This window comes from Salminus brasiliensis, chromosome 1 (genome assembly GCF_030463535.1).
Source record: "Salminus brasiliensis chromosome 1, fSalBra1.hap2, whole genome shotgun sequence".
Lineage (NCBI taxonomy): Eukaryota > Metazoa > Chordata > Actinopteri > Characiformes > Bryconidae > Salminus > Salminus brasiliensis.
Genome location: NC_132878.1, coordinates 887864 through 900254, shown reverse-complemented (window position 1 = coordinate 900254; position 12391 = coordinate 887864). Strand labels below are relative to the sequence as shown.

At 42.4% G+C, this 12391-nt stretch overlaps 1 protein-coding gene across 1 annotated transcript; it reads left to right on the top strand.

The window, feature by feature from the left end:
• The first annotated feature begins 5865 nt into the window (after nucleotides 1-5865).
• LOC140564038 (transmembrane 4 L6 family member 4-like) lies at nucleotides 5866-11199 on the top strand. Its single transcript, XM_072689120.1, has 5 exons — nucleotides 5866-6189; nucleotides 7851-7916; nucleotides 8587-8723; nucleotides 9011-9186; nucleotides 10543-11199. Exons 1-5 carry the CDS (start codon nucleotides 6013-6015, stop codon nucleotides 10548-10550), a joined length of 564 nt encoding a protein of 187 aa, XP_072545221.1. The 5' UTR covers nucleotides 5866-6012; the 3' UTR covers nucleotides 10551-11199.
• The last annotated feature ends 1192 nt before the right edge of the window (nucleotides 11200-12391 follow it).

Genomic DNA, 12391 nt, shown 5'->3' with positions numbered 1-12391 from the left:
TTAGTCTGGACTGATCTTGATTGATGGTTTAAGTGAGGAGTGAAGAAGATCAGCATGGTCAGATCCAGAGAGCTCTCTGAGGCCTTCAGAAAGAAGAGTTTGGAAAGGGGTTTAAACAGGGGAGGAACAGCTGACCCACATGACCAGATCAGACTGTCCCAGCAAGATCAGACCAGCAGCAGAACCTCAAGATGAGGACAGAAAACTCCAACAGTCCTGAAATCTCATCAGGGTAGCAGGTAGATCTCACCACAGCTTCTACATCTAGCATCAGGCCAAGACCAAAGTTCTCCACAGAAGATCTAGACAAAGACCAGGAAGTCAGGAAGAAGGTACTCTGGACAGATGGATCTGGTCACTTCTTCAGGTGTGTGAGTTTACCTCCATTACCTCCATCTCTCAGTGCTGATCACATGAGGTCTCAGATCTACAGAGCTTTAATTAAGATCAGATCTACAGAACTTTAATTAGGATCAGATCTACAGAGCTTCAATTAGGATCAGATATACATTTACATTTACATTTACGGCATTTAGCAGACGCTCTTATCCAGAGTGACTTACAAAGTGCTTTGCTATTTACCCAAGAAAAGCCTCAGCTAGTTAGAATAGACTAATAATTCAAAGGATACCTCCAAGCTTAGACATTACTAAACAATACAATAAGGCGACCATAGAACTATTCGTCCAAGTACTCTCTGAAGAGGTGGGTCTTCAGTCTGCGTTTGAAGACAGCGAGCGACTCGGCCGTTCGGACACCCAGGGGCAGCTCGTTCCACCACTTTGGTGCAGGACAGAAAAAAGCCTGGACTCTTGTCTTCCGCGGATTTTGAGGGATGGCGGGTCGAGCCGAGCCGTACTTGAAGCTCGAAGGGCTCTTGGTGCGGATCGGCTTTTGACCATTGCCATCAGATACGGAGGGGCTGGTCCGTTCTTGGCTTTGTAGGCCAGCGTCAGGGTTTTAAATCTGATGCGGGCAGCAGCTACAGGAAGCCAGTGGAGCGAACGCAGCAGTGGAGTCACATGGCTGAATTTAGGAACATTGAAGACGACCCGTGCCGCTGCATTCTGGATGAGTTGCAGGGGCCTGATGGTGCGCAGAGGGAGACCAGCCAGAAGAGAGTTGCAGTAGTCAAGTCTGGACGTGACGAGAGACTGAACGAGCACCTGGGTGGCCTCTCTAGAGAGGAAGGGTCGAATTCTCTGGATGTTGTACAGGAGGAATCTGCAGGACCGAGTTACGTTTGCAACATGACTTGAGAACGATAACTGATCATCCATCACTACACCAAGGCTTTGGGCTTCAGTAGAAGGAGTGACCAGTGAGTTCTCAAAGGTGATGGCAAGATCGTTTCTTGGTCCAGCAGTTCCCGGGATGTACAGCAGCTCCGTCTTGCAGGATATACAGAACTTTAATTAGGATCAGATCTACAGAGCTTTAATTAGGATCAGATCTACAGAACCTTAATTAGGATCAGATCTACAGAACTTTAATTAGGATCAGATCTACAGAGCTTCAATTAGGATCAGATATACAGAGCTTTAATTAGGATCAGATCTACAGAGCTTTAATTAGGATCAGATATACAGAGCTTTAATTAGGATCAGATATACAGAACTTTAATTAGGATCAGATATACAGAGCTTTAATTAGGATCAGATCTACAGAACTTTAAATAGGATCAGATATACAGAGCTTTAATTAGGATCAGATCTACAGAGCTTCAATTAGGATCATATATACAGAGCTTTAATTAGGATCAGATCTACAGAACTTTAAATAGGATCAGATATACAGAGCTTTAATTAGGATCAGATCTACAGAGCTTCAATTAGGATCAGATATACAGAGCTTTAATTAGGATCAGATCTACAGAACTTTAAATAGGATCAGATATACAGAGCTTTAATTAGGATCAGATCTACAGAGCTTCAATTAGGATCAGATATACAGAGCTTTAATTAGGATCAGATCTACAGAACTTTAAATAGGATCAGATATACAGAGCTTTAATTAGGATCAGATCTACAGAGCTTCAATTAGGATCAGATATACAGAGCTTTAATTAGGATCAGATCTACAGAACTTTAAATAGGATCAGATATACAGAGCTTTAATTAGGATCAGATCTACAGAGCTTCAATTAGGATCAGATCTACAGAACTTTAAATAGGATCAGATCTACAGAGCTTCAATTAGGATCAGATATACAGAACTTTAATTAGGATCAGATCTACAGAACTTCAATTAGGATCAGATATACAGAGCTTTAATTAGGATCAGATCTACAGAGCTTCAATTAGGATCAGATATACAGAGCTTTAATTAGGATCAGATCTACAGAGCTTTAAATAGGATCAGATATACAGAACTTCAATTAGGATCAGATCTACAGAGCTTTAATTAGGATCAGATATACAGAACTTTAATTAGGATCAGATCTACAGAACTTTAATTAGGATCAGATATACAGAGCTTCAATTAGGATCAGATCTACAGAGCTTTAAATAGGATCAGATCTACAGAACTTTAAATAGGATCAGATCTACAGAACTTTAATTAGGATCAGATCTACAGAACTTTAATTAGGATCAGATCTACAGAACTTTAATTAGGATCAGATATACAGAGCTTTAATTAGGATCAGATCTACAGAACTTTAAATAGGATCAGATATACAGAGCTTTAATTAGGATCAGATATACAGAACTTTAATTAGGATCAGATCTACAGAACTTTAATTAGGATCAGATCTACAGAACTTTAATTAGGATCAGATCTACAGAACTTTAATTAGGATCAGATCTACAGAACTTTAATTAGGATCAGATATACAGAGCTTTAATTAGGATCAGATCTACAGAACTTTAAATAGGATCAGATATACAGAGCTTTAATTAGGATCAGATCTACAGAGCTTTAATTAGGATCAGATATACAGAACTTTAATTAGGATCAGATCTACAGAACTTTAATTAGGATCAGATCTACAGAACTTTAATTAGGATCAGATCTACAGAACTTTAAATAGGATCAGATATACAGAACTTTAATTAGGATCAGATCTACAGAACTTTAATTAGGATCAGATATACAGAGCTTTAATTAGGATCAGATCTACAGAACTTTAAATAGGATCAGATATACAGAACTTTAATTAGGATCAGATCTACAGAACTTTAAATAGGATCAGATATACAGAATTTTAATTAGGATCAGATCTACAGAACTTTAAATAGGATCAGATATACAGAACTTTAATTAGGATCAGATCTACAGAACTTTAATTAGGATCAGATATACAGAGCTTTAATTAGGATCAGATATACAGAGCTTTAATTAGGATCAGATATACAGAGCTTTAATTAGGATCAGATCTACAGAGCTTTAATTAGGATCAGATATACAGAACTTTAATTAGGATCAGATCTACAGAACTTTAATTAGGATCAGATATACAGAGCTTTAATTAGGATCAGATCTACAGAGCTTTAATTAGGATCAGATCTACAGAACTTTAAATAGGATCAGATATACAGAACTTTAATTAGGATCAGATCTACAGAACTTTAATTAGGATCAGATATACAGAACTTTAATTAGGATCAGATCTACAGAACTTTAATTAGGATCAGATATACAGAGCTTTAATTAGGATCAGATCTACAGAGCTTTAATTAGGATCAGATCTACAGAACTTTAAATAGGATCAGATCTACAGAGCTTTAATTAGGATCAGATCTACAGAGCTGTAGAAGGCGTGTCCTCATATGTGTATGTATGTAGTACAAAAAGCTCAGAGGCTCAAACCATCAACATCTGGACACAGTTACCTCACACTGAGGGAACGCCGGCCAGGTCTCGGGGAAGTGTAAACAGGAACCTGGGTCGGTTCTCTAGCTTTAGAACAATGATGCTGTAGAAAGGAAGAGGACCCTTTGCCCTGGCTGGAACGGGTCGACTCCGGCTGTGATGGATGTGAGGGAGGAGTGGAGCAGAGTTTACTGTTTATATAATCCACAGACCCCACCCACAATACAAAAACTGCACCCTGACTACATCTCAACCCGCCCCATCCACCTACCAACAACATACACACACCGATGAGCCAAAACATTAGATACACTAATACACCTAATACACTGTCCCTCCTCCAAAACTGTGCTGTCAAATCCGCTCTGAAGGTGGTATCTTTGATACATTATGTGTCCAAATGTTTGTGGACACCCATTCCAACAAATTCATCTACTTTAAGCTGCACCCATTGCTGACACAGATGTGCAAATGCACACACAGCTTGTCTAGTCCCTGTAGAGAAGAAGTACTGCCAATAGAATAGGACTCTCTGGAGCAGATCAACATCATGACCCTATTGGCTCAATGCTGCCTAATAATGCCAGGCGTGGACTAGAGGGGTATAAAGCCCCCCAGCGTTGAGGAGCAGTGGAGCAGTGGAGGAGCTGTGTTCTCTGGAATGATGGTGGAGGAGCTCCATCCAGTACTTTTGGGATACTGAGTTGGGGAGTTGGGGATGATGAGGTGAGGTGGTGATCATCACCCAACATCCTGACCTCATTAAGGCTGAATGCAATCAAATCCACCTAGTAATCTAGCAGAAAGTCTTCTTCTCTGGACAGTAGAGACAGTCACTCCAACAGAAGCAGGATCAGCTGTTTTTAATACCCTTAACTTCAGAAGAGACAGTGAATGAGCAGGTGTCCCAATACTTTTGTCCATAGGCTGTATGGAGCCAAAACATTAGAACCTAATACACTGTCACTCCTCCAAAACAGTATGCTGTCAAATCAGCTCTGAAGGTGGTATCTTTGATACATTATGTGTCCAAATGTTTGTGGACACCCCTTCCAACGAATCCATTCATCAAGGTTTTGTATAATATTTACACTATTAAGAATAAAGATGCTACAAAGGGTTCTTTGAGTGATGCCACAAAGGCTTTAAAAGGCTTAAAGAACCTTTTACTGGATCTATATGGTTCTTCACAGTTTATGGAGTCGGACCCGAGTTGAACGAAGCTACTGAAAAAAGACTGAAACCGAAAGCGTTTCATTATCAGCAGGAACCTGCCCTCCTGTGCCCTCCCACCCCCTGCCACCCCCTCAAGCCCCACAGGGACCACAGTACATCAATACATCAGATCATCACTGACCACTCCCATCCTCAGCACGCTTCCTTCGGGAGTCAGATATCGGACAAACACAGTGAAAACAAGCGGTCAGAAAACAATTTCTCCTCCCAGTCTTTAACCCCGACAGAACCGCCCTCACGCCCTCATTACTACACCGATCAGCCGTAACATTAGCACCACTGCAGCTGGAGTGAGGAACACTGTCTGTCCAGGGCTGGGTCTACATATCAGTCACTGAGGGAAGAACGGTCAGGTCTTGAAGGTGATGAAGGTGCTGAAGGTGATGAAGCAGGAAAAATGGACAAGCGTAAGAACCTGAGACACTAGAACCAGACTGTGATGTTCTAGATAATGACTGGGTCAGAACATCTCCAGAACATCAGACAGGTCTCATTACCTAACGAGTATTAAAGTATACTTAAAGTACTGAAGCTAGTTATATACCTCTGTCCCATCCAGCCTCTTATCCCCTTCTTCCTAGTGCGCTCACACCCAGGGCAGTACAGCACCTGCCATACGTGTTTTGGGGGGTGGGGGGAAACCAGTGCAGACACAGGTAGAACGGACCACCCAGACAGTGAAAAGCACCCACTGCTCTGAAATCGGTGGGAAGTTCTTCTGTCCTTCAGTCAGATCTTTTTTAAAACTTGAGGCCCACCCATTTACTGACCTCACCCCTGAAATAACCCCCCCTCTTTCTATCTCTCTCTCTCTCTCTCTCGCTCACTCACACACATTCCTAATTCAGCCTGGTCTCATGGTCCCACCAGCTCTAACGAGACTCCACTCGGACACTCTTTTGACCACTTTTTCAAAAATCTCTCTCCCTCTGGATCGCCCGCCCCGGCGCGACTGCTGTCAGGATGTGCTCTGGAAGGTGCTCTCGCTTCATCGCTGGGTTCCTGTACCCTCTGGTCCTCATCTCCATGATCTGTAACGTTCTCCTGTTCTTCCCCGGCTGGAAGGCTGAGTATGCGCTGGAGCGACGTCTCACCCCAGAAGTGCTGTACATGGGGGGTCTGGTTGGAGGGGGGCTTGCGGTGAGCTTTTTATGATGATTTTTTAATGATTCAAAACTGTTGTAATGTAGAGTTAACCAAACAGAACGGGATGTTCTCCCACTGCTGCTCTAGTTCTAGCTTATCTTCTGAATCAGGACACTTTCACTTTCCTTTAGGATTTCTGACTTTCACTGAAATTCCTACAACCTCTCTCTCCCTCTCTCTCCCTCTCTCTCTCCCTCTCTCTCTACACCTCTCTCTCTCTCTCTCTACACCTCTCTCTCTCTCTACACCTCTCTCTACACCTCTCTCTCTCCCTCTCTCTCCCTCTCTCTCTCTCTCTACACCTCTCTCTCTCCCTCTCTCTCTCCCTCTCTCTCTCTCTCTCTCTCTCTCTCTCTCTCTACACCTCTCTCTCTCTCTCTCTCTCTCTCTCTCTACACCTCTCTCTACACCTCTCTCTCTCACTCTCTCTCTACACCTCTCTCTCTCTCTCTCTACACCTCTCTCTACACCTCTCTCTCTCACTCTCTCTCTACACCTCTCTCTCTCTCTCTCTACACCTCTCTCTCTACACCTCTCTCTCTCTCTCTCTCTCTCTCTCTCTCTACACCTCTCTCTACACCTCTCTCTCTCACTCTCTCTCTACACCTCTCTCTCTCCCTCTCTCTCTCTCTCTCTACACCTCTCTCTCTCTCTCTACACCTCTCTCTACACCTCTCTCTACACCTCTCTCTCTCTCTACACCTCTCTCTCTCTCTCTCTCTCTCTCTACACTTCTCTCTCTCTACACCTCTCTCTACACCTCTCTCTCTCTCTACACCTCTCTCTCTCTCTCTCTCTCTCTACACCTCTCTCTACACCTCTCTCTCTCACTATCTCTCTACACCTCTCTCTACACATCTCTCTACACCTCTCTCTCTCTACACCTCTCTCTCTCTACACCTCTCTCTCTCTCTCTCTCTCTACACCTCTCTCTACACCTCTCTCTCTCACTATCTCTCTACACCTCTCTCTACACATCTCTCTACACCTCTCTCTCTACACCTCTCTCTCTCTACACCTCTCTCTCTACACCTCTCTCTCTCCCTCTCTCTCTCTCTCTTTCTCTACACCTCTCTCTCTCTCTCTCTCTCTCTACACCTCTCTCTCTCTACACCTCTCTCTCTCCCTCTCTCTCTCTCTCTTTCTCTACACCTCTCTCTCTCACTCTCTCTCTACACCTCTCTCTCACTCTCTCTCTACACCTCTCTCTCTCTACACCTCTCTCTACACCTCTCTCTCTCCCTCTCTCTCTCTTTCTCTACACCTCTCTCTACACCTCTCTCTCTACACCTCTCTCTCTCTCTACACCTCTCTCTCACTCTCTCTCTACACCTCTCTCTCTACACCTCTCTCTCTCTCTCTCTCTCTACACCTCTCTCTACACCCCTCTCTCTTTGTCTCTCTCTCTCTCTACACCTCTCTCTCTCTGTCTCCCTCTCCCTCTCTCTACACCTCTCTCTCTCTCTCTCTCTCTCTCTCTCTACACTTCTCTCTCTCTACACCTCTCTCTACACCTCTCTCTCTCTCTACACCTCTCTCTCTCTCTCTCTCTCTCTACACTTCTCTCTCTCTACACCTCTCTCTACACCTCTCTCTACACCTCTCTCTCTCTCTACACCTCTCTCTCTCTCTCTCTCTCTCTCTCTCTGGATCAGGTGTTAGTTCCAGCCCTCTTTATTCATCTGACTGGAAACCACGGCTGCTGTGCTAACCGCTGTGGGGTGAGTATCAGATGAACTCCATGCTCACTACTTAGTGCACACTTGCACACTACACTCTGTTTGGAAGCACTCCGAGGGATATGTGAGGACTGTTCAGATCTACTTATGTACTTTAGTGTTTCCATGGAGACAGGGAAACCGGACAGGTGACCATATGGAGAATACCACAAAAATGAAGATATAAGGAGTTCCTTTGTAGCCAGCATGTATCTGTTACATACTAGAAAATGATGGTGATCTTCTTCACCCCTCACTTCAACTATGAGACCAGATCCTCTCCAACCATGTTCTGATCATCTGCAGCTGATCTTCTGCTCCTGACTCTGATTCTACACGTCTCTTCAGTTTTTCACAGGACTGTATATTTTACACGCTCTGTCAGTCTGTTGGTCTGCCAGTGGTTTACAGTAATCTTCCCAGTGAAATGATGATTATTGATTATAATTATATTATTTAGAGTGTTTGATCAGCTTTACTGAACTCAGTGAAGTCTGCTCCTAAACAAAACCACAGGCTGTCTGTTTCCTGCACGCCTGTTTTTGCTGTAGCTCTGTTGTCAGTCTGTCGCTCTGTCAGTCTGTCAGTCTGTCTGTCTGCTAGTCTGTGAGTTTGCTGATATGTCAGTCTGTCACTGTTAGTCTGTCACTAACCTTCTCTTCATGTGTTGTAGATGTTTCTGTCCATCGGCTTTTCAGTCATTGGTGTTGCTGGCGCCCTCTACAGTTTTATAGTGGCTATATTAGGTTTGAATCTTGGCCCCTACTGCAGAAATGCTTTTTTCTTATGGGGAAGACCTTTTCAGGACAGGTAAGGAGCTCACATTCATTTGTAAGACAGCAAGATATTATTATTCTTCATGATTTTAAATACAGTTAATGCTTAACATTAGTTTCACTGTAGAGAAGAGGTACTGCCAATAGAATAGGACTCTCTGGATCAGATCAACATCATGACCCTATTGGCTCCATGCTGCCTAATAATGCCAGGCGTGGGCTAGAGGGGTATAAAGCCCCCCAGCATTGAGAAACAAGAAAGTTATGGTTTTGGCCATATAGTGTAAGTTAATGTCCCCTTTTACCCTCTCTTTCTCATAGTTCTGAGATGTATCTGACCAATTTGGACCAGTGGACAATTTGCAAGGAGCCAGAGAACGTGGTGGCGTTTAATGTGGGTTTGTTCAGCACACTGCTGTTGGTCAGCTGCTTGGAGCTCGTCCTGTGCTTCTGCCAGATGTTAAATGGCCTTGTTGGTTGCATCTGTGGGACCCAAAGTGAGTAGATAGTAAGATAGGCACAATAACATGCATTTAAAACCTTGTTATATATGTACAGTTGCAAGAAACAGGAAGTGAATCTCTTAAAACACAGTGCAGGCTAGAAAAAGTAAGTTAACCCTTTAGAATGAACTGGCTTTCTGCATTGATTACAAATAAAATTATTAATTTATTCACAATTATAGACAAACGCAATCTTACTACAATAATAACACACAGTTATTCTGTTCATGTCTTGTAGTGATCACATAGAATAAAAACCCACAGTGCAGGCTAGAAAAAGTAAGTAAACCTTTGAATTCAATAATCTGAAGATGTTGAGGAGGAACTTTGTGTTTCAGATCAAACACTTCTTTATAAATCTGCATGTTTGGGTCATTGTCTTGTTGCATGACCCAACATCTCTTCAGCCTGTGGGACATAAAGGACAGCAGTGGCTTCCTTTGTGGTGGGCTTTAGTGTCTAATAAAGGACACATTTTGTACTGTATATACATACATAATATAGTTAAGTGTTTGTTTTGTGAAATTTTGAATCAAAGGAAGGATTGTCAAATAACTCCACATCAGAGGTTCTGTATAAAAGGGCCCTTTATTTCACATCACATTATTTCACTGTGATCAATAAAGTATAACGTATTTCTGATTCTGATTCTGAAGGTGTATTGATCAAGGCCTGGTTCATTCTAGCATATCTTTCTAAAATCTGATCTGTCACTATCCAGGCTTTTTTATTTAATGGGTTCAGTTCCAATCTCACCTCTCAAGTTTTGCCAGTTATCTCTTGGAGAAGTCATTGACAGAGCAGTTCACTTACTTTTTCTAGCCTGAATGTTTACCCTATGTGTTCAATATAATACATGAACAGTTTAGTTACTTTGGGTTGTCTATAATATGTGACCTAGATATATTGTATTAGTAATTAATGCAGAAACCCAGTAATTCCATAGTGTTCACTTACTTTTTCTAGCCTGCAGTGCTCAATAAAATCCACGGACACAAGCAGTTCAGCAGTGCGTAATATCTGACCACCATAACTGATAAAGACTCCAGTCTTGACGAAGAACAGACCTGCCGCTGTTTATCTGACAAGACAGAAGTGCAAAACAGGACAAAATAAAATGTCTTGAGAAACAGCAGTTCAGTTAGATCCACAGAGGACTACGTCCAGAAGATGGAGACAGTAGATAGAGGTTCAGTCGTAATGGGCTTGTGTCTGATTCTGTGAAGTGTTTCAATACACTGTGTGATTCTGAAGCTTCCTGAAAAGTACATCTGAATGAATGTTTGTTCTTCTTTATATGAATTCTTTAATTGTGTAAAAACCCCTGCGTGTCTCTTCGCTCTTTTTCAGCGCAGTGAAACAGCGCCCCCTGGAGGAAAGTTCAGACCAAAATGGCACTACATTTCCATTTAATCAGTCTGATCTGCTTTATTTTATTACTCTCAGACTTATAGGAATTATTCCACACATTATTCACTGACCAGTTTTATATCACTAATGAGAAATTAATTTAGATTTGTTTAAACTGTTTCTCTGTAGTTTGTGAACATCGTTATCATACATGTTTTAAATATACATTCTATAACACACAATTATATTTGATATATTTCTAATTTCTAAATATGTTTTGTTGTAAAGTCCAGCTAATATGACTGTTATAGGGCCCTTCTGTTCACACAGCAGCATTTAGCTCACTGTTAGCTTTATGCTCACTTCTGTTCACTTTATCTGCTTTATTTACTCAAATATATTCTCCTTGCTCTCAGTGGGGGGTTTTGGGAAGCTGTTTGTTGTGTTTGCTGAGGGTAATTCTCTGTAGATTTAATCAGTTTTAGGTTCTGTTTGTTTTATTTGGCTAAAGTTCTTTTGCAGCGCTTTGTTTTTGTAATTCCACCGTTTCACCACTAGGACAAACCAGTAGAAAAGCAGTCAGCGCTGCAAATCAACACCTGCTGCATTTAAACACTGTTAAACTAAACTAATAACAATAAAAAACTAAGAAATACATATATATATTTACATTTTTTCATTTGAGGAAATGCTGAAAAAGTATCAGAACAATGTGATGAAGTTAGAATGAATTTGAAACTGATCAGTAAAGATGAAATCTTACTGGTGTGGTGGTGCGGGACAGTCCTGGTCTGAATGAATACACTGATAAATAAACTGATGGAGCTTTTAATGAAGACAGCACTGAAATGTGCAGCAGAGCGACTTACAAAAGTGCTTTGCTATTTACCCAAGAAAAATCTCAGCTAGTTAGAATAGACTAATAGTTCAAAGAAACCTCCAATCTTAGACATTACTAAACACAAGACAATAAGGTGACCATGAGTATAGTACTCTCGGAAGAGGAGGGTCTACAGTCTGCGTTTGAAGACAGCGAGCGACTTGCTCTAAATATAACCCAGAGGGAGACCAGCCAGAAGAGAGCTGCAGTGGTCAAGTCTGGAGGTGACGAGAGACTGAACGAGCACCTGGGCGACTCTCTAGAGAGGAAGGGTGGAGTTCTCCGGATGTTGTACAGGAGAAATCTGCAGGACAGAGTCAGAACTGCAACATGAGCTGAGAAAGATAACTGATCATCCATGACAACACCAAGACTTCCAGCTTCTGTAGAAGGAGTGACCGGTGAATTCTCAAAAGAGATGGTCGTTTTTGGTCTTGCTGGGGTTGAGTTTGAGGTGGTGAGCCTCCATCCAAGAAGAGACGTCAGTGAGACATGCTGAGATGCAGGTGGAGACCTGTGTGTCAGACGGTGGGAAAGAGAGCATGAGCTGAGTGTCGTCGGCGTAACAGTGGTAAGAGAATCCATGGGAGGATATCACTTTACCAAGAGAGTGAGTGTAGAGTGAGAAAAGAAGAGAACCAAGAACCGAGCCTTGTGGAACGCCAGTGGAGAGACTACAAGGAGCGGACGTGTCGCCCTGCCATGTTACCTGGTATGAGCGTCCCTGCAGGTATGATGCAAACCATCACCATGCAGAGCCGGTAATTCCAAGACCAGCAAGGAAAGACAGGAGGATCTTGTGGTCCACTGTGTCAAAAGCTGTGGAGAGGTCGAGAAGGATCAGAACCGAGGACAGTCTGGCAGCTTTAGCTGCATGGAGCATGGAGTCCTGTAGATTGTTCAGAGTGAGAGAGAGAGACAGTTGTAGACAGAACGTTGGAGAATCTTTGAGAGGAAGGAGAGAGATAG